The following is a 23,099-nucleotide window of genomic DNA, read 5'->3' as shown; positions in this document are numbered from 1 at the left end:
GGGATCCGAACCGGGGCCCTCTGGCATCCCAAGCGAGTTCTTAACCATCGCGCCACTCGGCCGGCCCAACAGACCTTAACTCTTAACCCTCAGAATGACCTTGGAGTAAAGGAAATTCTGCTCATAAAGCCTAGTTTGGCATAGAGAAGCTTCTAGACAAACAGAGAACATAATTATGAATATTTATGTTCTCACCTCTCTGGGATGACATTTAAACGGAGGCTTGAATAATAATAATAACCAACATATAGTAAGTTATTGCTATGTCTTAAATGATTGACATATAGTAACTCATTTGATCTCTACTATCCTGTGAAATTCTTAATCTTGTTAGGTGAGGAAACTGAGGCACAGAGAGGGTAAGTCACCTATTCAAGGACACACAGGTAATGAGTGGCAGAGCCAGGATTTGAAACCAGGCTATCTGGCTCCAGAGTCCATACTCTCAACCACTACCTTCTGTTGCTTCTCCTGAAGAAAGAGATGGAACAGGCAGAGAGAGAGAAATGGCTGGAAGGGCGTTCCAGACAGAGGGAACAGCAAGTACAAAGGCTCTGAGGCAGGAACAAACTGGACCTGGAAATAGGGCAATACTAGAGAATTCAATTGGAGAGTAGTGGGGCTTACATCAATCTGGGACTTTTTAGGCCATTGTGAGAGATTTGAATCAAAGCTGACACCTAAAAAATGAGGTAGAAGTGGCCAAGTGCAGAGTGATGAGTGGTATGCCAGGAAGAGAGCACAGCAAGTGCAAAGGCCCTGAAGTGGCAGTGTACTGATCTGTTCAGGTTGACAGCAAGGAGGTTGGGTGAGTGATGTGGCAGGTGATTCAGACACAAAGGTGGACAGAGCCAAGGGTAAGCAGGACCTTCTAGGGAAGGGGCTTGGGTTTAAGCCAAGTCTTGAAGGATGAAGGGGAAGCAACCAGGAGAAAAGTGGTAGGTGGTGTTCTTGACCAAGTGAAAAGGCCCTAAAGTTAGACTAAATGGGGGGAATTAGAGGACTGTCAAGAAAGCCAGTGTGGCTGGAGCAGAATGAGTGAGGAGGAAGGTTGGGGGAGGTGAGGTCAGGGAGGTAATGGGGAGACAGATCCTGTAGGCTTTGAAGGTCATGGGTTAGAGATTTGGATTTAAGGCGATACTTTAAGTGGATGGTGTGCCAGGCAGAGGGAACAGCAAACGCAAAGGCCCTGAGGTGGGACCAAGCATAATGTGCTCAAGAGAATATCAAGGAGCCAAGAATAACTGGAGCTGAGGGAAAGAGGGGCAGGCCACAGAGCCATGAATACCCTGACCCCTTGGCCCTCTTGTATCTCTACCCAGGTGGATGGCATCCTTCAGTACCTGCCTTTCCAGGCGGCAGATGGGCAGGTGCAGGTGTTCCGCCAGGGCCAAGATGCTGTCGTGCGCATAGACTTTGGCCTGACTGTCACCTACAACTGGAATGACCGTGTGACTGTCAAGGTGCCCGGCAGCTATGCTGGGGCCCTGTGTGGGCTCTGTGGGAACTTCAATGAGAACCCAGGTGATGACCTGGCTCTGCGGGGTGGAGGCCAAGCTGCCAATGCACTGGCTTTTGGGAACAGCTGGCAGGAGGAGACCAGGCCAGGCTGTGGAGCGACTGAGCCAGGTGACTGTCCCAAGCTGGACTCCCTGGTGGCCCAGCAGCTGCAGAGCAAGAAGGAGTGTGGGATCCTTGCCGACCCTAAGGGCCCCTTCCGAGAGTGCCACGACACGCTGGATCCACAGGGTGCTGTGCGCGACTGTGTTTACGACCGCTGCCTACTGCCGGGCCAGTCCGGGCCACTGTGTGATGCATTGGCCAGCTATGCTGATGCATGCCAGGCTGCAGGGGCCACTGTGCACCCCTGGAGGAGTGAGGAACTTTGCCGTGAGTATCAATAGTGACAGCTGAGGGGTTCAGCTTTGTGGATATTCATTAATGTAAAAACATCACTAATTCACTTAATTCTTATAACAACCCTATGAGATAAGGACTATGGTTTTACCCATTTAACAGATGAGGAAACTGGGGCTCAGAAAGGTTCAATTGCATGCTCAGGATCATGACAGCTAGGAAGTCATAGATGCAGTAAATATTTGTAAGATGCCCAAATACATCTGGTGGCCCAGGGTCTGATTCCCATATGGCAGTTGTCATTCAGAAACAAGCAGTAGTATTGCCTTTAGAAGGAGCTTGGTTCCCTCTCCAGTTCTTGGTCGCCATCTGGCCTACCTCATTCATTTACAACATCTGCCTGACCCCTTGGGCAGTCAGTTTGAGACCCTTGCATCAGATATGGGTGCAGGGATGGTCTTCAAATGTCTTTGCTTGCTATAAAAGAGGTTTGAAAGCTATGTACCCCCTCACTGGATCTTTTGGATCTTTACATTTTTAAATTTATTGTTGAAATGCAATACACATGTTCAAGAATATGTACATATAATAAGTAAGCAGATTGATCAATTTTCAGCAAGAGAATAAATCTGCATAACCTGTCCCAAGAATCAGAAAAAAGAACGTACTAAGCTTCCCACCCCTTCAGAAACTCCTTCACACCCGTTCCTAGCACTATGCCTCAAGAGGTAACCACTATTCTGACTCCTAGAGTTTCTGAACTTAATAGAATTTCAACCATACATCTCTCATTTTAATCCTAAATTTGAGTAATTGCACAGCCCACAGACTCATGAAAAATAACAAATACCTGTGGTTTTAATTCACTAAACTTTGGGGATGTTTGTTACCCAGCAAAAATGGATGATGCAGTGATCAAAAAAGAGACTTCCATGTCTATAACTTTGTTACACTAGGTTAAATTCTCTTGGAATTAAAAACCATTAGAATGGCACTAATTCCTTAACATCACCTAAACCCCAACCTGGGTTCCAATTTCCCCAATTGTCTAAAAAAAATGTGTTTTTTCAGTTTTTTGAATCTGGATCCAGACCAAATCCACACATATTGCATTGGGTTGATTTTTCTTAAATCACATTTTTCCTTTAATAGCCTCCTTACCCCCAGACATATTATTATAAAATTCTTCAAATATACAGAAAAGTTGAAAGAACTTACAGTGAATACTCAGATACTCACCATCTAGATTCTACAATCCGTATTTTATTATACTTGCTCTATCACATATCCGTTCCTCTATCTACCCCTCCCTTTTGTTCATGCCACTTATTTATTGGAAAAAACAGGTCATTTGTCCTGCAGGATTTCCTACTTTCTGGTTTCAGCTAGTTGCTTCTTTATAGTGTTATTTAACTTGTCTCTCTGTCCCACCAGATTCTCTTGTAAACTGGATATTGGACCTAGAATAGTGCTGTCCAATAGAACTTCAGTGATGATGGAAATGATCTGAGCTGTCCCATATGGTCATCACTAGTCACATGTGGCTACTGAACACTTGAAATGGGGCTAGTGTGACCAAGAAACTAAACTTTCAATTTTATTTCATTTTAATTAAATTATATTTAAATAGCCACAAGTGACTATTGTATTGGACTACACAGATAGAGGCTTGATTGGGTTCAGTTTTCGGTTTTTGTTTGTTTGTTTGTTTTTTGTTTTGTTTTGTTTGTTTGTTTGTTTTTAGGAAACTGCCTGTTTTATAATCTGGAGTGAACGGGGCTTGAAGAGATGAACAAGAATTTTTTTCTTTTTTTCTTTACAACATGGCCAAATATGGGGTCGTTGAGGAAGTCATGACATATTTTTCTATGTTTTTCAATGCAAAAATGCGCCATGACTTTCCTGATGACCCCATATTTTAATATACTGTAGAATTACTACTACTATAGAGTGAAGAAGCTAAGAATACTGCATTCACAAATACACTGCATAGAATACACACACACACACACACACACACACACACACACACACACTATACACGCATCCAAATGTTTAAAATACACACCACATATCCACAACTTGTTACCAACTTGAATAAGGTCACTGAAGACGTTATAGATAACCCAAACCATAGTTAAAGAGGAAAAGAATCGTAATTATCAGGATCAGATTAGCTGTGATGTAATCTGTTCCCCACTCAACAGAGGGGATCCTTGTAGCTGGACTGCTTATGTGTGAGCGTATGTGTGCACATGCATGTGTGTCAGGGAGTCATCTGTGTCACGGGGGAGCAGAGATTCTCCATCCTGATGGCCGCTCTCCCTGCAGCTCTGAGCTGCCCGCCCCACAGTCACTACGAGGCGTGTTCCCACGGCTGCCCGCTCTCCTGTGGAGACCTCCCAGTGCCCGGGGGCTGCGGCTCCGAATGCCACGAGGGCTGTGTGTGTGATGAGGGCTTCATGCTCAACGGTGAGTCCTGCGTGCCCATGACCTCCTGTGGCTGCATATACCAGGGTGCCTACCACCCGTCAGGCCAAACCTTCTATCCCGGACCGGGGTGCGATTCCCTTTGCCACTGCCATGAGGGTGGCCTGGTGACCTGTAAGCCCTCCAGCTGTGGCCCACATGAGGCCTGCCAGCCGTCCAGTGGCATCCTGGGCTGTGTGGCTGTGGGCTCTGCCACCTGCCAGGCATCCGGAGATCCCCATTACACCACCTTTGATGGCCGCCGCTACGACTTCATGGGCACCTGTGTGTATGTGCTGGCTCAGACCTGCGGGAGCCGGCCTGGCCTGGACCAGTTCACCGTCCTGCAGGAGAATGTGCAGTGGAAAAACAGGAAAGTCAGTGTGACCAAAGTGGTCACTGTCAAGGTGGCTAACTTCACCCTGCGGCTGGAGCAGAATCAATGGAAAGTCACGGTGAGAGCAGGGGCAGAACCTGAAGGGAAGGGGGCCTGGGGTAAAGGGCGATCTGTGGGTGGGAAACAGGCCGCACTCAGCCCAGGGGCAAGGGGCACAGGGCTCCAAGTGGATGTGGGAGGCATGGGGTCTCCAGAAGAGGGGGTGCCAGTCAGATCCCAGAGTGGGGAGCCAAGGAGGGCAGAGGCTTTGGGGACCTGGGACCTGCTCCCATGGGGCTCAGTCTCCCTCTGTCTGTGCTCCTCAGTCTCCCCTCTGCCTGCCTCTGGCCTGTCGCCTCTGAACGTCTCTCCCACCCCTCCTCCCTTCCACTCCATCTTCCCCTCCATCCTTGTCCAGCCACCTCCCTGGTCTCATGGCCAGTGGCAGAACATTGTGCAATCAGAAGTTGGGGTAATTCAGGGATGGGAAAGGTTTAAGGACAGGGGGCAATCTGTGGGTGACACCATCACCCCTTAACAACCATAACAACAATAATAACGGCAGCTACGGTTTTTACACAGCTGGCCCCAGACCTTGTTGGCTGCTAAACACTTCACATCCACAGTGTCATTTTATCCTTGCAGCAGTCGCTGGAGGTACCATGATCTGCTTTATTTTTTAGAGGGGGAGGCCCCATCACTGACCCAAAGTCCCTCAGCAAAGGTAGGACATGAACCCAAGGCAGTGAACCAGGAGACAGCACGCTGGACCCTGGGTGCTCCGTGGTGCTTTTCTGACTGAGAAACCTTTGGTCTCACGTGGAAACCCACATTTCGCTTACATTGGAGGGGTTTCCCCTAAGATCCCTCTAAAATGCAGGCATATGGCCGCTGTATGAGAAGCAGTGTTGACGATGAGGATGCTAATGAGTAAGCTGACTTTTTCAGGTGCTCACTACACACTGTACACGCACTCGACATTTTCATATAGTCCCTGACACAGCTGAGCTTCTAGAATAGCACCTGACGCATAGTTTGCTCTGAACACGTGTGAGTTGTTGGCGTTCTTAGTTCATCTCACTGAATCCCCCAGCTTCTCGATGAGGTGTAAACTATTACAGACGAGGAAACTGAGGCACGGGGTTAAGTCACTTGTCCTTAACCACTACTTGTCCCTGCTCGGGAAGTAGGATGGTCGACTCTGTTTTTAGGGGGCTCAGCCAGGAGCATGTCTTTCTCCTGCCTCCTCCTCCAATCCTTCACACTTCATAAAGAACCTGATGCTCACTGTGTCTGTGTGAAGGAAGGCCGAGCGCGTGTGTTACTCAGGGATGGATTTGCAAGGCTTTGTTGGTGCCCAGCAGCTGTAAACTGAAACCACTGCTTCTTGGCTCATGGACTTGAAGTTCATTTCCCCAGAACTTTCATTTCACCTGACTTTCCACCCACTGATGCTTTAGGCAAAAGCCCTGAGCACCCATTTACTCTTCAAAATAAAAACTTCCAGTCATAGTTAATAATAACAGTGAATGCTCCTGTGCCAGACGCCTTTCCCAGCACTTTGCAAATATTAATTTATCGAATCCTGAACAACAGCCCTATGGGGTAGGTGCCTCATTCCTACTCAATAGACGAGGAAACAGAACAAGAGAGGTGACTCACCTGCACAAGGTCACAGAGAAAGAAAGGGGCAGAGCTGTGTTTGAACCCCGGCAGGTGGCTCTGGAGTCAGTCACTGCATTATTGATCACTGTAGTAAGTGGTGATTAAAGGATAGCTGCTACGGTTGTTACCGCATTGAGATCTGGATTAGTTTCCTGTGGCTGCCAGAACAAGTTACCGCCAACTTGGTGGCTTACAACAACAGAAATTTATTTTCTCACAGTTATGAATGCCAGAAGTCCAAAATCAAAGTGTTGGCAAGGGCTGCACCCCCTCCAAAGGCTGTAGGGTAGGATGCTTCCTCGGCTCTTCCAGCTTCTGGTAGTAGCAGGTGTTTCTGGGCTTGTGACCGCAGCACTCCAATCCCAGCCTCCTCTTCACATGGCCTTCTCTTCTGTGTGTGTGTCTTCTCCTCTTCTGGCTCTTACAAGGACACTTGTCATTGTACGTAGAGTCCACCTTAATCCAGGATGACCTCATCTCAAGGTCATTACCCTAATTACATCTGCAAAGACCTTTATTCCAAACAAGGTCAATATTCTGAGGTTCTGGGTGGACATATCTTTTGGGGAACACCATTCAACTCCTTCTAAGACCCTATTATTATACCCATTTTACAAATATGGAAACTAAGGTCACGCAGATCTTTAATGTCAGGCAGGAGCTTGACCTAGGAGCTGCCCTCTCAAAGTGTACCCTCTAAAACATGGCATCTCCTGCCTCCCAGGTGGACGGTGTGGACATGAAGCCACCGGTGGTGCTGCAACAGGGCCGGGTCCGCGTCTCCCAGCATGGCTCGAACATGGTGATCGAGACTGACTTTGGCCTGCGTGTGGCCTACAACCTTGTGTACAATGTGCGGGTCACCATCCCAGGCAACTACTACCAGCGGTTATGTGGCCTGTGTGGAAACTACAATGGTGACCCCAAGGACGACTTCCAGAAGCCCGACGGCTCGCAGGCAGGCAGCCCCAATGACTTCGGCAACTCCTGGGAGGCGGCAGTGCCTGGCTCTCCCTGCTTGCCACCGCCCACCTGCAAGCCGGGTGAGGACTGCAATCTGGAGTGTGAACCTGGGCTGCAGGACAAGTACAAGCAGGAGGAGTTCTGTGGGTTCCTCACCAGCCCCACGGGGCCGCTGGCCACCTGCCACAAGCTGCTCAATCCCCAGGGCCCCTTGCAAGATTGTGTCTTCGATCTCTGCGTGGGTGACGGGAACCAGAACATTCTCTGCAGCAACATCCAGGCCTATGTGAGCGCTTGCCAGGCAGCTGGAGGTCACATTGAACCCTGGAGGACCGAATCTTTCTGTCGTGAGTGAGGGGCAGAGGGGCGGGGAGGTGGAGGCACAGGAGGGGCAGATCCTGCTTTGCGTAGGCTTTGACCCACACCCGCTCTTTGCAGCGATGAAGTGCCCCTCCCACAGCCACTATGAGCTCTGTGCAGACACCTGCTCCCTGACCTGCTCTGCACTCAGCGAAGCCCCGCAGTGCCCAGATAAGTGTGCTGAGGGCTGCCAGTGCGACCCTGGCTTCCTCAGTGATGGCCAAGCCTGCGTGCCCATCCAGGAATGTGGCTGCTACCACAACGGTGTCTACTATGAGGTAGGAACCCGGTCATCCTGGGCAAAGTCGTGGCCGTCATCCTGAAGCCCCTCCCACTGCCCATCAGCCCCACAGCCTGTCCACTTGGCCTCCGAAATCTCTCCCACCCACCCCTCTTTCCCTCCCCACAGCCCCACTGGGGTCCAGTTTGTCCCCTCCCAGCCTTGCTTTTGCTCCCTCTGGTCACTGTCCCTCTGGCAGCAGGAAAGAACTTTGTAAATAGGACCATGGCTTCTGCAACTTTAAACCCTCCCCTGGCTCCCCAGGTCAAGTTTTGGCTTTGTATCCCAGGGCTAGATTTTGTGTGTTACAACAGTCAGCTAACTCCCTCTGCTTCCCTCTCCCACTCTGAGTTACTCCTTTTCCTTTGATGTGAGTGTGTTTATCTAAAGTCTGTTTCCCTCCGAGCACTGTGAGCTCGAGCAGGACCCTCTCTGTTGCTCTTCTCATACAACTAATAATAGTAATAACAGCAAACAGGCAGATGGTGCTTACTATGTGCCTGGTATTGCTTTAAGTGCTATATGTATAGTATAGTAATAGTAATAGTAATAATAATAGTAATATAGTATAGTGCTATAATTAAATTTTTTATTATGAAAATTTTCAAACGTGTGAAAGCTAAGAGAACAGTGTAATAAATCTCCATGCGCTCGGCACTCAGCTTCAAAAATAATAGTTCCCAGTCCCGTTTCATCTCTACCCGTTTCCTCTTCAATCTGGATGATTTAAAGGAAATCCCATTTCATTTCATCTGTACTTTATATGTATTTCTAACTCAGTTATACTTTCATTGGTAGGTGCTATTATTACTTGCAACTTACAGATGTGGAAACTGAGGCATAAAGAGTGACATGATTTGAAAATAGCAGAAGCAGGCTTCAGACCCCAGGAATCTGCTCCAGAGCCTTTGCTCTTACTTACTATGTTACACCATTTCTCCTAGACAGCAGACATTTAGTCGGTATTTTGGAATAAACAGATGAGTGAGTAAATGAATGAAAGTGAGTGAGTGAATGAATGACTGGATGGATGAATTGGACCCCAAAGCTATGCTGTGCCTTAGTTTCACAGACCAGGGGCCACCCCTGCTGAAAGATGTCCCTTTCATGTCCCCCCGAACTCCTCTGTGCCAGAACACCAGAGACGCTGGTGTCAGCTCCCACCCTGATGGTTGTGCCCTCTGTCCCCACAGCCAGGACAAACAGTACTCATTGACAACTGCCAGCAGCAGTGCGTGTGCCACACCGGGAAAGGCCTGGCATGCCAGAGCCACAGCTGTGAACCGGGGCAGGTGTGCCAGCCCTCGGAAGGCGTCCTGAGCTGCATCAAAGGTGCTGGGCTGGGGCTGGGGCTGGGCCTGAGGCCGGTGTGGCTGGGAACAGAGGACAGCAACAGAACGTGGTGTTACCTGGATCTTTATGGTGGGAGGCACAGAGGACTAAGGATTGAGGTTTCAGACCTGGGGACCCCTGGGCTAGGATTTCCAGGGCCTGTCTGGAAGGCAGGGACCCTCATGGTGGAATCCAGTCTGTGGGGGCACTCAGAGCTGGGTTTTCTGAGCAGATGTCAGAGACCCTCAGCATAAGGCAGGGACAAACTTTTTCTCTAGAGGGCCAGATGATAAATATTGACTTAGAAAAAATACATCATGACTTTTCCGACAACCCAATATTTAAACTTGCAGGCCATACGGTCTTAGTCACAACTACTCTTCTGCCATTGTGGCATGAAATCAACTGTAGACCATGTAAGTGAGGGGGTGTAGCTCCAGCAAAACGTTATTTACAGAAACAGGCAGCTAGCGGTGGCATAGTTTGCTGACCACTGGTATTTGAGATTAGGCTCGGGACTTCAGACACCACTCCCAAGGGGTCGGGGAGACTGGGACCCATGGGGACAGGGACAGAAAGTAGAGTCCTGAGGTCTCAGACTGGGGTCTTGGATACAGGACACCCCTTGAGTGGAGGATCAGGATTTATAGGGATATGTTATCAGGTATGGGGAACCCCCAGATTAATTCTAAGATACAGAGCTGCCCCCCAGGACTGGTTTCTTAAGGCAAAGGGCAGAGAATAATTTCCTTATTCCTGAGGGTGAGGAAATGGGACCTTCACAACTCACTGAGACCCTCAGGGCTGATGGGCAGGATCACAGGGACTCCCAGGGGTGGGGGTATATCAGTTAGAGTCCAATCAGGAGACAGAAACCACACAGCAGCTCGAACAAGGAAAGTTTAATCAAATTCTTTACTTGTAGGATTGAGTGCTAGGGAGCAGAAACAACACTAACAAACACAAGCACAGATATAGGGAGCACCTCTTGCCCCTAAAGCTAAAGCAGAGCACCCAAGGAAGGGATGAATTGGGAAGAGGGCTCCCATCCCAAGGCTGAGGAGAGCAGATCTCATTGCAGGCTGTGGTTGTAGCCCACTGGATGGCAGAGAGATTTTGCAGGCTGGAGCTGGCAAGCGGGAAAACCCCGGTGGGTGCTGGCAAAACTCATTGGGAAGCCACCTGATGGGGTGCCTAAGTGACTCACTGAGAAGCCAGCTGAGGCCAGTGGGCCTCCTGAGTGGGTGTCCCACGTGCAGCTAGCCCCCTACCGCAGCAGGAGCCAGGAGGGCAGAGCAGGCTGGAAGCAGGAAATGGAGCCCATTCTCCTGTTGGGACCCTCCAGCGCCCTCTACTGGCAAAGCCTAACTCTGTAAACGTGGAGCTGAAAGGTGATAAATTGAAAAGGGGCACTGGGAGAGAGGAGGAAGTTTTACCGCTGGGGTCTTGGGCATAGGGGTTTCAAAACCTGAGATTGTAAATACAGTGGTCTTATTCACAGAGTCTTGGATAAAGAGACCCTCGGAGGTAGGGCCTCAGATGCAGGAACCCTGAAGAGAGAGCCTTGCATAGAGGGATCCCAGGCCATGAGACTAAGATGCAGGGACACCATGGTTAGGGTCTCAAATGTTGAGACCTCTGGGGTGGGTTAGGTACTCAGCAGAAAGTTCCTTTGGTACCCTGCTCTTGGCACAGACACTTCCAGGACCTGGGTCTCAAATGTGGTGTCCCCAAGGAGGCTGGGAGCTCAGACATGGGGGAACCTGGGTCCAGGTGTTGAGTACGGATATCCTGGGGCTGCAGATGCATTCGTGAACACCCTCAGGGCTGGCATCGCAGACACAGGAACCCCTGGGGCTCTGGTCTCAGTCCTGGGTTCCCTGGGGCTGAGATCTCAAGCAAGGGAAACCCAGGGCCTGGGTCTCAGATGTAGAGACCCTAGAGCCTGGGTCTTGGCTGCAAGGACCTTGGGGCCTGAGTCTCAGACAGCAAACTGCAGGGCCTGGGTCTCAGGTGTGGGGACTTTTGGCAGGGTCTTAGGCACAGTCCACCACAGGGCCTGAGTTTTAGACATGGGGGTCCCCCAGGGTCTGGTCTCAGAAACAGCAAACTGTAGGGTGTGCATCTCAGATGTGAGGACCCTGGAATCTGGTCTTGCCTACAGAGGCCCTTAGAGCCAGCATCCCTGCACAGATGGGGCAGGTGCTAGGGAGCAGCCGGCCTCGTGCTGGGCAGCCCCTCAAGGTCCTCTGTGTGAGGAAAAAAATCTGGGCTATTCGAGTGAAAAGGTCCTCTCTCCTCTCTCCCCAGAACCGTGCAAAGGTGTGACGTGTCGGCCACAGGAGACGTGCCAGGACAAGGATGGCCAGGCAGTGTGCGTGCCCAACTATGAGGCCACGTGCTGGCTATGGGGTGATCCCCACTACCATTCCTTCGATGGCTGGAACTTTGACTTCCAGGGCACCTGCAACTATGTGCTGGCAACAACCAGCTGCCCAAAGGTCAACACCCAGGGCCTGACACCCTTCACCATCACCACCAAGAACGAGAACCGGGGCAGCCCTGCTGTGTCCTTCGTGAGGCTCGTCACTGTCACTACTCTCAACACCAACATCTCCATCCACAAAGGTGAAGTTGGCAAAGTCCGGGTAAGTCCCACAGGATGGTCCCCTGTGCCCCTGGTAGGGTGGGAGGGGTCCTGCTGGCCACAGTTAGGAGCTTAGCGTTCTCTCTCTTCACCTAGGCCTGAAACAAAATGGCAACAAAGCAACAACAATTACAGCAGAAAGACCAGCCCTCTGTTGGGAATTACGAGCTCACCCCTTGGCAAAGGGCTTTAACATAGGCCTTCAGTATTTGCCTTTTTAGACGCCTGGGTTAGAATCCAGGCTCTCTGTGTGAGTGGTGTGATGTTGGGCAAGTGACTACATGGTCAGCCTCAGTTTCCTTATCTGAGAAATGGGGATCATAGCAGGTCCTGCCCCACATTGAGGTGGTTATGTTAAGTGCTCGGCTGAGGGCCTGACCTCATGGGGAAGCCACCATGAACGTGAGGGGACAAATGAAAGGCCCAGGGCCTCCAAAGTGGAGCGAGATTCAGGAAGCTAGAGAGAGAGGTGGGCCCCCCTTTCTGCCCAGGGTAATGGAGAAGCAGATTAATGACAGCTCATGGGGGAGAGGGAGGCGTGGGGCAGGTTAGGCACTCAGTGATGGTGAGTGAGTGGAAGAGATGCCCAGCCACACAGAGGTGAGCGGTGCCCAGGGAATGAGGGAGGGAGGGAGCAAGGGAGGGAAAGACCCAGAGAGATGGACCCAGATAGAGACCCAGAGAGTGAATACACACACACACACACACACACACACACACACACACAGTGTCTGAGAAAAAGAAATCCAGAGAGAGAGAGAGATCTAGATGTAGAGGGAGGGCGAGTCAATAGGGAAAAGAAGGGAGGGAGATGGAGATTAAGAGAGAGGCTCAGAAAAAGAAGCAGTTAGGTTGCATTCCCCAGGGCCTGGACTACAGATGTCCGTGTTTGTCAAATGACTATATGACCGTCAGTTATGAGGAAGGCCTTGGCAGCTCGAAGCCATGGCATGCCAAGTGAGGGAGGCAGGGGCCAGAGCTGGGCCTCCCCACCTCGAGTGACCTCTGTTTGCCTCCCACCCCCCTCCCCCTTTCCACCAGGTGAATGGTGTGCTGACAGCGTTGCCTGTCTCTGTGGCTGGTGGGCGGCTTTCAGTGACACATGGAGGATCAAAAGCAGTACTGGCAGCTGACTTCGGGCTGCAGGTCAGCTATGACTGGAATTGGAAAGTGGAGGTGACGCTGCCCAGTAGCTATCATGGCGCGGTGTGTGGGCTCTGCGGGAACATGGACCAAAACCCCAGCAACGACCAAGCCTTCCCTAACGGCACACTGGCTCCCTCCATACCCACCTGGGGCGGCAGCTGGCGAGCCCCAGGCTGGAACACACTGTGCTGGGATGAATGTCAGGGGTCCTGCCCAACATGCTCTGAGGATAAGCTGGAGGAGTACGGGGGCCCTGGCTTCTGTGGACCCCTGGCTGCTGGCATGGGAGGACCCTTCGCTGCCTGCCATGCCCATGTGGCACCTGAGAGTTTCTTCAAGGGCTGCGTTCTGGATGTCTGCCTGGGTGGTGGGGCCCAGGACGTACTTTGCCAGGCTCTGGCTACTTACGCTGCTGCCTGCCAGGCCGCTGGCATTGTCATCAAGGACTGGAGGACGCAGGCAGGCTGTGGTGAGTGTTGAGGGAGCAAAGGCAGGACTTAGGGGCAGGGATGCTCTCTTGGCGGGGCTGATGTGGTTTCACGCCAGTCCTGCTGGGTCTTTTTGTTTGTTTCTTTCTCTCTGTGTCTCTCTTAGTGCTTATCTCTGTCTCTTAGTGCTTATCTCTGTGTCCCTATGGTGGTCCCTCTCTCTCTATTTCTCATTCTCTCTCTCTCCATGTCTCTGTTTGGGTCTTTGTTTTTTTTTCTCTCTCTGTGTGCCTTGCTCTGTCTCTCCCAGTTTCTGCCTGTTCCTCTGTTTCTGTCTCCTCTCATCCTAGGCTCCAATTCCACCCTCTGACACCATTCTCTCTCTTTCTTTCTCTCCCTCCCATTCCTTCATGTACCTGCAGAGATCTCCTGCCCCAGCAACAGCCACTATGAGCTCTGTGGCCCATCCTGCCCAGCCAGCTGCCCATCCCCTGCGCCCCCTACGACCCCAGCCCCATGTGAGGGCCCCTGCGCTGAAGGCTGCCAGTGTGACTCAGGCTTCGTGTTGAGCGCTGACCGCTGCGTTCCTCTGGATGGAGGCTGCGGCTGCTGGGCCAATGGCACCTACCATGAGGCAGGCAGCGAGTTTTGGGCTGGTGCCACCTGCTCCGAGAGGTGCCACTGTGGTCCTGGGGGTGGCTCGCTGGTCTGCAAGCCTGCCAGGTGCGGGCTAGGTGAAGTATGTGCCCTGCTGCCCTCAGGCCAACATGGCTGCCATCCTGTCAGCACGGCTGAGTGTCAAGCTTGGGGTGACCCCCATTACATCACCCTGGATGGGCACCGATTCGACTTCCAAGGTGCCTGCGAGTACCTGCTGAGTGCACCCTGCCATACACCACCGGCGGGAGTTGAGAACTTCACTGTCACTGTGGCCAATGAGCACCGGGGCAGCCAGGCCGTCAGCTATACCCGCAGCGTCACCCTGCACATCTACAAGCACAACCTGACCCTCAGTGCCCGCTGGCCCCGGCAGCTGCAGGTGAGGGGTCTGTGGGCCAGACAGGAGCACATGCCAGCCCTGAGTTGCCTAGGAGTTAGTGGTCTGCCATTCCCCTGATTACCTTTCACAGGTTAGTGGGCACTTGATGGAGTTCAGAGTGCAGGCCTTGGAGCCAGATGGCTTGGAGCAGTGGCTTCCCCATCTCTGAGGTTTAGTTTATTCCTCTGTAAAATGGGTCTAAGGAAAGGTAGCTGCTTCAGAGGGTAATGTGAGGAGCCAGTGACATCGTGTCTATAGATGTTCTTGTTATTAAAAGGAGGGAAGTCACGTGCTCCCACCCACCCAGTAGGTAGGGGATTCAGGATTTGAACCTCTGTCCACACCGTTTACTATCCTCACCCCTATTCCGCGCCTGCAGGTGGACGGCAAGCTCGTGGCGCTGCCCTTCCAGCTGGACTCGCGCCTGCGAGCTCACCTGAGCGGCACCGACGTGGTGGTGACCGCAGCCACCGGGCTTTCGCTGGCTTTCGATGGGGACAGCAACGTGCGCCTGCGCGTGCCGGCGGCGTACGCGGGCGCCCTTTGTGGCCTGTGCGGGAACTACAACCGGGACCCCGCCGACGATCTGAAGGCAGTGGACGGGAACCCCAGCGGCTGGAAGGTGGGAGGCGCCGCAGGCTGCGGGGAGTGCGTACCTGGACCGTGCCCTGCGCCGTGCACGCCTGAGCAGCAGGAGCCCTTCGGCGGCCCCGACGCCTGCGGCGTGATCTCTGCCCCTGACGGCCCGCTGGCGCCCTGCCACCACCTCGTGCTGCCCGCGCAGTACTTCCAGGCCTGCTTGCTGGACGCCTGCCAGGCTCAGGGCCACCCGGGAGGCCTCTGCCCTGCCGTGGCCGCCTACGTGGCAGCCTGCCAGGCCGCTGGGGCCCAGCTTGGCGAGTGGAGGCGGGCAGACTTCTGTCGTGAGTACTTATCCATGCATAAGCCACATAGTGGGGGTCCCCCCCCCCCCTCCCCGCCTCTTCACAGGGCTCTGACAAGAACCTTTTCCACCTCCTTGGAGCTTAGACACCACCCTGCCTCTCCTGAGCCAGATATCTCCTGTAAGACACCTTGGCATTCACACACTGAAATACACCAGGTCATGTTCAGCAATAGGAGAGACTCAGACACACCTAATCAGAGAGACCTAGAGAGTTACACCTGGTCAGATGCCCCTGGACTGTTTCAGACACTGAAATACACAGGAATTGGTCCGATAACCTCAGACAGGAACTCTTCTGATCAGAGATAATTGGGCAAATTTTCACGAAAACACGGTGGGTACACCAAGGTGGAAGGAATCATGACCCTGACATAGATCAGGCAGATACCTTCAGATTCTCTGTCGGATAGTCCTGGCACTTCTTCTCTCCTGTCAGATACACCTGGTCAGAGACACACTGCCACACACCCGTCAGGGGTTCCAGGTCAGAAATCCACAGCCAGGTAACATGCAGGTAGATTCATACCCTGAGATACGTCCAGCCCCACATCCCAGTCAGATTCACACCCTGAGATACCCACAGTTAGTTTGCACATCTTGGTCAGATCTACGTGGTCAAATTGATTAGGTTGACACACAACCTGGTCAGAGAGACCTGGTCCCCACACTGGATCCCCCAGTTAGATGTGCTGCATCCGACACCCTGCTCAGGTCCCTGCACAGATGCACATGTGAATATGCTCAGGCACAACCTACAGATCCCTCTGGGCAAGTTCCCTCACTCCATGTCTCCCCCCGGTTCACTCCTCTCTCGTCCCCACAGCTCTCCAGTGCCCTGCCCACAGCCACTACAAGCTCTGCGGTGACTCCTGCCCTGTGAGCTGCCCGAGCCTCTCTGCGCCTGAGGGCTGTGAACCAGCCTGCCGTGAGGGCTGTGTCTGTGATGCCGGCTTCGTGCTCAGTGGCGACTCCTGCGTGCCTGTGGGCCAGTGTGGCTGCCTCTATGAGGGCCACTACTACCCATTGGGCGAGGCCTTCTACCCAGGCCCCGAGTGCGAGCGGCACTGTGAGTGTGGGCCAGGAGGCCAAGTCAGCTGCCAGGAGGGCAAAGCCTGCAGGCCCCATGAAGAGTGTCGGATAGAGGACGGTGTCCAGGGCTGTTATTCGACAGGCTGTGGCCGCTGCCTGGCCAGTGGGGGCATCCACTACGTTACCCTCGATGGACGTGTCTATGATATGCATGGCTCCTGCTCCTATGTCTTGGCCCGAGTCTGCCACCCAGATCCCAGGGATGAAGACTTTACCATTGTACTTGAGAAAAATGTGGCTGGAGAGCCTCAACGCCTGCTAGTCAGTGTGGCTGGCCAGACTGTGAGCCTGGCTCGGGGCCCACAGGTAAGTGGGCATTGCCTTGCCCTGGGGGTTTGAAGGGGACATGGCCCTGCCCTGGGGGCTGTGAGAGGGACACTGCCCTGTCCTGGAAAGTCTGTGGGGGACATGGCCCCACCCCAAAGGGACCGAGAGGGACACGACTCCATCCTGGGAGTCTAAGGGGACTGACTGCCTTATCTGTGGTTCGCCGAGTGCCTTACCCTTCCACCCTTCCACCCAGGTCACCGTGGATGGCGAGGTTGTGGCCCTGCCTGTGGCCATGGGCCATGTGCAGGTGACCGCTGAGGGCCGGAACATGGTCCTGCAGACCACCAAGAAGCTGCGGCTTCTCTTTGATGGTGACGCCTACATCCTCATAGGCATCCCTGGCTCCTTCTGGGGCCGGCTCTGTGGCCTCTGTGGGAACTTCAATGGCAATTGGAGCGATGACTTTGTCCTGCCCAGTGGCACTGTGGCCCCCAGTGTGGATGCCTTTGGAGCTGCATGGCGGGCACCTGGCTCCTCCCAGGGCTGTGGCGAGGGCTGCGGGCCCCAGGGCTGCCCCGTGTGCTCATCAGAGGAGACAGCACCATATGAGAGCATCCAGGCCTGCGGGCAGCTCCGGGACCTCCATGGCCCCTTCGCAGCCTGCCACGCAGTGCTGAGCCCCTCTGAGTACTTCCGCCAATGCGTCTACGACATGTGTGCCCAGAAAGGCAACAGCACCGTCCTCTGCCGTAGCCTGGCTGCCTACACAGCGGCCTGCCAGGCAGCCGGCCAGACCGTGAAGCCCTGGAGGACAGAAAGCTTCTGCCGTGAGTGTCCATGGGCCCCCCAGAGGACTCCAGACCAGGCTCGGGGATGCCCCCTGAACCGCTCCCTGTCCTACCTGCATCTCAGGAGCAGTCCATCCCCGTTTTAGGGTTCCCCTTGGCTTCTCCCACAGCATACCCTGCTGGCTTCCTTCTGCCCCGCTGACTGGACCTTCTCAACTCTCCAAAACCTCAGATACATACAATTCTTCCTCAGGGCTCATCCTGGACCTTTTCTGCTGTGACCTAGGAGGGCGGGTCGGCAGATCTGAAGCTCATACAATAAAGCCTGAGTCTGTGGCTCACCCAGACCCCCCACCCCCCACCCCAGGACAGGAACATATTTCCTTAGACCCACCCAGGGCAAGACTGCAGCCCCCTCGGACACCAGGGACTGTACCTCCCAGATCCCCCCAGTCAGGTGTTCTCTGTTTCCTTCAAACACCCAGGACAGGGCTGTGTCCCCTTCATTCTCATCAGGGCAGGACCTATGTCTTGGGCCATCATCTACCTCCATGGCCTTAGATTTGTCTTCATTGCTGAGCATGGACACTGTCTGTCTCCAGCCCTCACCTCTCTCCTGACTGCCAGCCTCAGGGGCCCAGTGGCTCTCTGGACACTTTCGCCTGGATGTCCATAGGGTCCCTCACACCTGCTGTGTTCCCATATGATATCAGCATTTCACCCCAAACCTGATCCTCCCATTCTCTGACCCTGGTCCTCATCTTGATGCGGCCACACCATCTACCAGTTGCTCAGACAGAGCCCAGGCCCCCATCCTGGATGCTTCCCCTGGGTCCTCAGCTCCCCGTTTTTGCCCCATCCTGGCCCTGGCCCCTCTGTGTTTCCCCAGTGCAGCCCTGATTACACTGGGCTGGCACTATCTGTCCCATAGTTATGAGCTTTGTAGAGCGGGGCCTGGGCTTTGTTCGCCCCTTGTCCCCCCAGGGCTGGGTGTGCAGCAGGCCCCATTCATTCACTCTTCAGTGCCTGAGTGCAGGCATGACCCCACCCTGCCTCCTCTCTCCACAGCGCTCCAGTGCCCTGCCCACAGCCACTACTCCGTCTGCACTCACTCCTGCCAGGGCTCCTGCGCGGCTCTCTCTGGCCTCATGGGCTGCACCACCCGCTGCTTTGAGGGCTGTGAGTGCGATGACCACTTCCTGCTCTCCCAGGGCACCTGCATCCCTGTCCAGCACTGCGGCTGCACTCATGACGGCCGATACTTGCCGGTGAGCAGGGGCTTGAGGTGGGCAGGGGAGGTGGAGGGGCTTGAGGGAGACTCAGAGCTTCTGTGCCGACCCCCTCAAGGATGGAGACAGAGGAGCCACCAGTATTTCCCAGCTGTGTGACTCAGTGCTGGTGATATTTCTGTATTAGTTTCCTGTAGCTGCTGTGACAAATGACCATAAACTTGGTGGTTTAAAACAAGAGAAATTTGTCCTCCCAAAGGCCATAAATTAGAAATCATATCACTGGGTCAAAATCAAGGTGTCTTCAGGGCAGCACTCCCTTCAGAGGCTCTAGGGGAGACCCTTTTTGCCTCTCCCAGCTTTTGATGGCTGCAGGCATTCCTTGGCTTGTGGTCACATCACTGATTTCTGCTTCTGTGTCATAGTCCCCCTCCTCTTCTGTGTGTGACATAAAATCTCCCACTGCCTCCCTCTTAGGATACATGATTGCATTTATGGACCAGCCAGATAATCCAGGATAATCTCTCCATCTCAAAATCCTTAATTTAATCACATGTGCATATAAGATCATTGTTACTGGGCCCAGGCATTGGGACCCTATGTCTTTGGGAGGCTGTTATTCAGCCTACTACAGTCCCCTCCCTGAGCCTCATGTTTTCATCTGTAAAATGGGGTTTATCATCATCCTTGAGCCATAGGTGTCTGAGGATTGGGGGCAGTTGCTCATGAAAGACACCTACTGAGCCCGCCTTGCCCTCCACAGCCAGCACATTTAGTAAAAGTAAAAGCAATTTACAATAGCACAGTAAGTAGTGCAGCTAACAATAGTTTAATGATGTGAGTTGAAAGTTAATAACTGACTTATTTTTGTTATGCATGTTTTTTGAGCTCTTACTAGGCACCCAGTTTGTTACAGATGCTAATCATTTAATAATCACAACAATCCCATGAGACAGGTGCCATCATTATTTTCCCGATTTTACGGATGAAGAAATTGCAACACAGAGAGGTCAGCCCAAGGCTACCCATTACATTAGCAAGTGGTGATGCTGGGATGCACACCCCAGTAGCCAGGGCTCACCCTCTGAGCCACCAGGTATTCTACTTCTTCAAAAGCATATTTATCAAATAAAGGAAATTCATCCTAGTTTTATTATTGGCAAAAAGGTAGGCTAGAGCATCTGGAGGTACAGGACTTCTGGGGAAGAAGATGCCAAATTTCTGCTTCTTCCTTCTGGTCTCACCACCTACAGGAAGCCCTCCTTAACCCCCCAAGGCTGGGTTAAATACCTCTGGACTCTCACAGCCCCCTGTTCTTTTCCATCCCAGCCCTGACCACTTTGCCTGTGTTAGAAGGTTTCTTGGATTTGAGTGTCTGGGCTGGAGATACAAATGTGGGAGTTATCGGTATAGAGATGGAATTTATTTGTTTTATCACATTCATTTCTTTTAGTTTTCAAACTTTTGTTTTGGAAGAATTCAAACTTAAGAAAAATTTCAAGGATGGTACAAAGAACTCTTGCATACCCTTCATTGAGGTTCTGCAACTGTTAACCTTTTGCCACGTGTGTTTTATGTTTTATCATCCACCCTGTATAAATATATATTCATATGATTTTTTTCTGAACCGCGTGATAATATGATAGAGACACAGCTCCCCTTTACTTATAAATACTTCAGCATGGATTTCCTAAGAATAAGGGAATTCATGTAATATGACCATAGTACAATTCAAAATCAGGAAATCAACACTGATTCAACCCTATTATATAGATTTTATTTGAATTTTACCAGTTGTCCCAATAATGTCCTCTATAACAATCCCCCATCCCCCTGGGCCAGGGTCTAATTGAGGATCAGACACTGCTTTTAGTTTTCATGAGATTTGATGAGATCGCCAGGTTGTAAATGTAGACAGGGAAGAAAGGGTCTGAGGACTGAGCCCTGGGCAAGGTATCCTTAGGATGTGGGAAATCAGGAAGAACTTAAAAATGTGGTGAAGAAATAACAGCGGGTCAGGTAGGGAAAAACCAGGAGAAAGTTGTTTCCTGGATTGGGTTTTAAGGGCGCTGGGTTACCAGGATTGTGGAATATCTCCTGCCCACCCGTACCTGTGTCAGTTAGCTTTTGCTGGGTTACAAACTACCCCAGAACATAGTGGCTTAAAACAACTATTTGTTTAGTTCACAATTCTGTGACCCTGCAGTTTGGGCTGGGCTCACTTGAGTGGTTCTTCTGTTGTCCCCTGGGCTCACTCATATATCTCTAGTCCCCCAGTGGGTCAGCTGGGGGCTGGCATCAGGCTGAGATTGTTGTCTCTCTTGCACGGGGTCTTTGGCAGGCCCCTGCTTGTTCTCATAGTGGCTGGGCAAGGAGAGAGAGACAGACAGACAGACAGAGAGACAGAGAGAAGCTGTAAGTCTCTTGAGGTCTAGGCTTGAACCTGGCATAGCATTGCTTCTGCTGCACTGTGATAACCAAAGCATAGTCTTAAGGCCACCCCGGATTAGTGGAGAAGGGGAAATAAACTACAGTTGTTAATGGGAGTCATGGCAAAGTCATCTGCATGGATCCAGAGGGCTGAAGGATTGTGGCCGTTGTTGCAATCCACCACACCACTGAAACCTGGCCCCTTTCTGTGCACAGGTGAACTCCTCCCTGCTGAGCTCAGACTGCAGCGAGCGCTGTTCCTGTTCCTCAAGCACTGGACTGACATGCCAGGCAACTGGCTGCCCTGTAGGCCGCATCTGTGAGGTCGAGGCTGGGGCCCGGGACTGCTGGGTCCCCCCTGGTCTCTGTTCCCTCTCTATGGGCACCAATCTCACCACCTTTGATGGGGCCTGCAGTAACATCAGCATCCCTGGCATCTACGAGCTCTCTTCCAGCTGCCCAGGACTAGAGAAGATCGTGCCCTGGTACCGTGTGCTCGCTGATGTCCACTCCTGCCATGGCAAAGCTGAAGCTGTGAGCCAGGCTCACATCTTCTTCCGGGGCGGCCTGGTGACCGTGACCCCACACAAGGGCGTATGGGTAAGAGTGGGCACGGGGGACATGTCTCCCCTGGGCTTTTGTCTTCCTGTTGCAGTGTCCTTCCATTCCTGGCTGCCCATCTGTCTTACTATCTGTTTTCTTTTATTCAGATCTCTGCTGTTTGGCCTCTGGCTTTGTATTGGTCTCAGTATTTCAAAGTTAGTCCCTCTGTTCTGGCTGAGTACTTGAGGAGCAAAAACACCCTCATGTAACTTACTAGTTTTGATACTAGTGTTAATCAAGAGTCTACCAGTTGCAAGTGACAGGAAACCAAATTCAAATTGCCTTGAGCAAAATGAATTCATTGGCTCATATAACTAGAAAATCCAGGGGTGGATGTTCAGGTGTGGCTGGGTCCAGGTGCTCTGGCAGTGTTATCCGGATTTGTACTTCCATCTTTTAGACTTACTGTTTTCCAAATAAGCTTCATTCTCTGTGACTCCCCCCAACACAGGGATTATTATCATCCCCATTTTACACAGAGGGAAAACTAGGATCCAAGAAAGTGAAGTCATTTACTCGTCACTCAGAGGGTGCCTGGAAGACCCAGGTTTGACCCCACCATCACCCATGCTCTTAACCACTTTGATGGGAACCAGTTGCTGGTGGTAACTATGGGTACAGGGACCATGATGGATTTCAGGTGGGGTGCTCGGCAGGCACTTCCTCTGGGCTCTGCAGTTCCAGGCCACTTAACCCTCTCCTCGTCTGTCCTTCGGCTTGCTCTTAGGGACCCGTCGTGCCTGTCGTTGTTTGCCTCATGAGTCCCTTCCAGCCCCAGTGGCCCCTTGACCTCCTTTCACTTACAACCGCGTTGCATTTGCCAAACCCCATGGTTCTCACCACCCCAATTCCAAATTTCTGAGAGAGATCTGTTTGGCCTAATTGAGGGCTGATGCCAACTCATAATCTAATCATTCGTGGCCCATGTGGCAGAACCTAAGACCCAAACACAGATGTGAGACCACAGTAAAGTTCCCAGATGAACATGTCTCTATTCCATGACCTGTTTGTCGATTGCAGAGACATCCACTGGTGTCTTCCGGGTTCAGTGGGGGCATACAGCCAATGGGCCACACACCCCTCCCCCAGTGGATGGTCTACATCCTGCCGCCAGTGCACGGAGAGGGTCCGAGACTCAGCGCTGGTGGAAGCAGGGGCTGCAGTTCTCTTGTGTAATCTGGA

General features: G+C 52.3%; 1 protein-coding gene across 1 annotated transcript in view; it reads left to right on the top strand.

Annotated features, from left to right (window-relative positions):
* The window catches only part of FCGBP (Fc gamma binding protein), a 67,352-nt gene that overhangs the window by 41,651 nt on the left and 2,602 nt on the right, over nucleotides 1–23,099 (top strand). Inside the window, exons 6-18 of the mRNA XM_019629733.1 lie at nucleotides 1,323–1,890; nucleotides 4,189–4,781; nucleotides 7,092–7,677; nucleotides 7,769–7,968; nucleotides 9,164–9,337; nucleotides 11,477–11,950; nucleotides 12,991–13,564; nucleotides 13,946–14,562; nucleotides 14,942–15,485; nucleotides 16,332–16,903; nucleotides 17,121–17,694; nucleotides 18,724–18,923; nucleotides 21,531–21,914. Of these exons, the coding sequence (XP_019485278.1) occupies nucleotides 1,323–1,890; nucleotides 4,189–4,781; nucleotides 7,092–7,677; nucleotides 7,769–7,968; nucleotides 9,164–9,337; nucleotides 11,477–11,950; nucleotides 12,991–13,564; nucleotides 13,946–14,562; nucleotides 14,942–15,485; nucleotides 16,332–16,903; nucleotides 17,121–17,694; nucleotides 18,724–18,923; nucleotides 21,531–21,914 (6,060 nt within the window). The remainder of the gene's footprint in view (nucleotides 1–1,322; nucleotides 1,891–4,188; nucleotides 4,782–7,091; nucleotides 7,678–7,768; nucleotides 7,969–9,163; nucleotides 9,338–11,476; nucleotides 11,951–12,990; nucleotides 13,565–13,945; nucleotides 14,563–14,941; nucleotides 15,486–16,331; nucleotides 16,904–17,120; nucleotides 17,695–18,723; nucleotides 18,924–21,530; nucleotides 21,915–23,099) is intronic.

Source organism: Hipposideros armiger, unplaced genomic scaffold, assembly GCF_001890085.2.
Source record: "Hipposideros armiger isolate ML-2016 unplaced genomic scaffold, ASM189008v1 scaffold_867, whole genome shotgun sequence".
NCBI lineage: Eukaryota > Metazoa > Chordata > Mammalia > Chiroptera > Hipposideridae > Hipposideros > Hipposideros armiger.
This window is presented reverse-complemented; position numbering and strand designations above follow the sequence as displayed.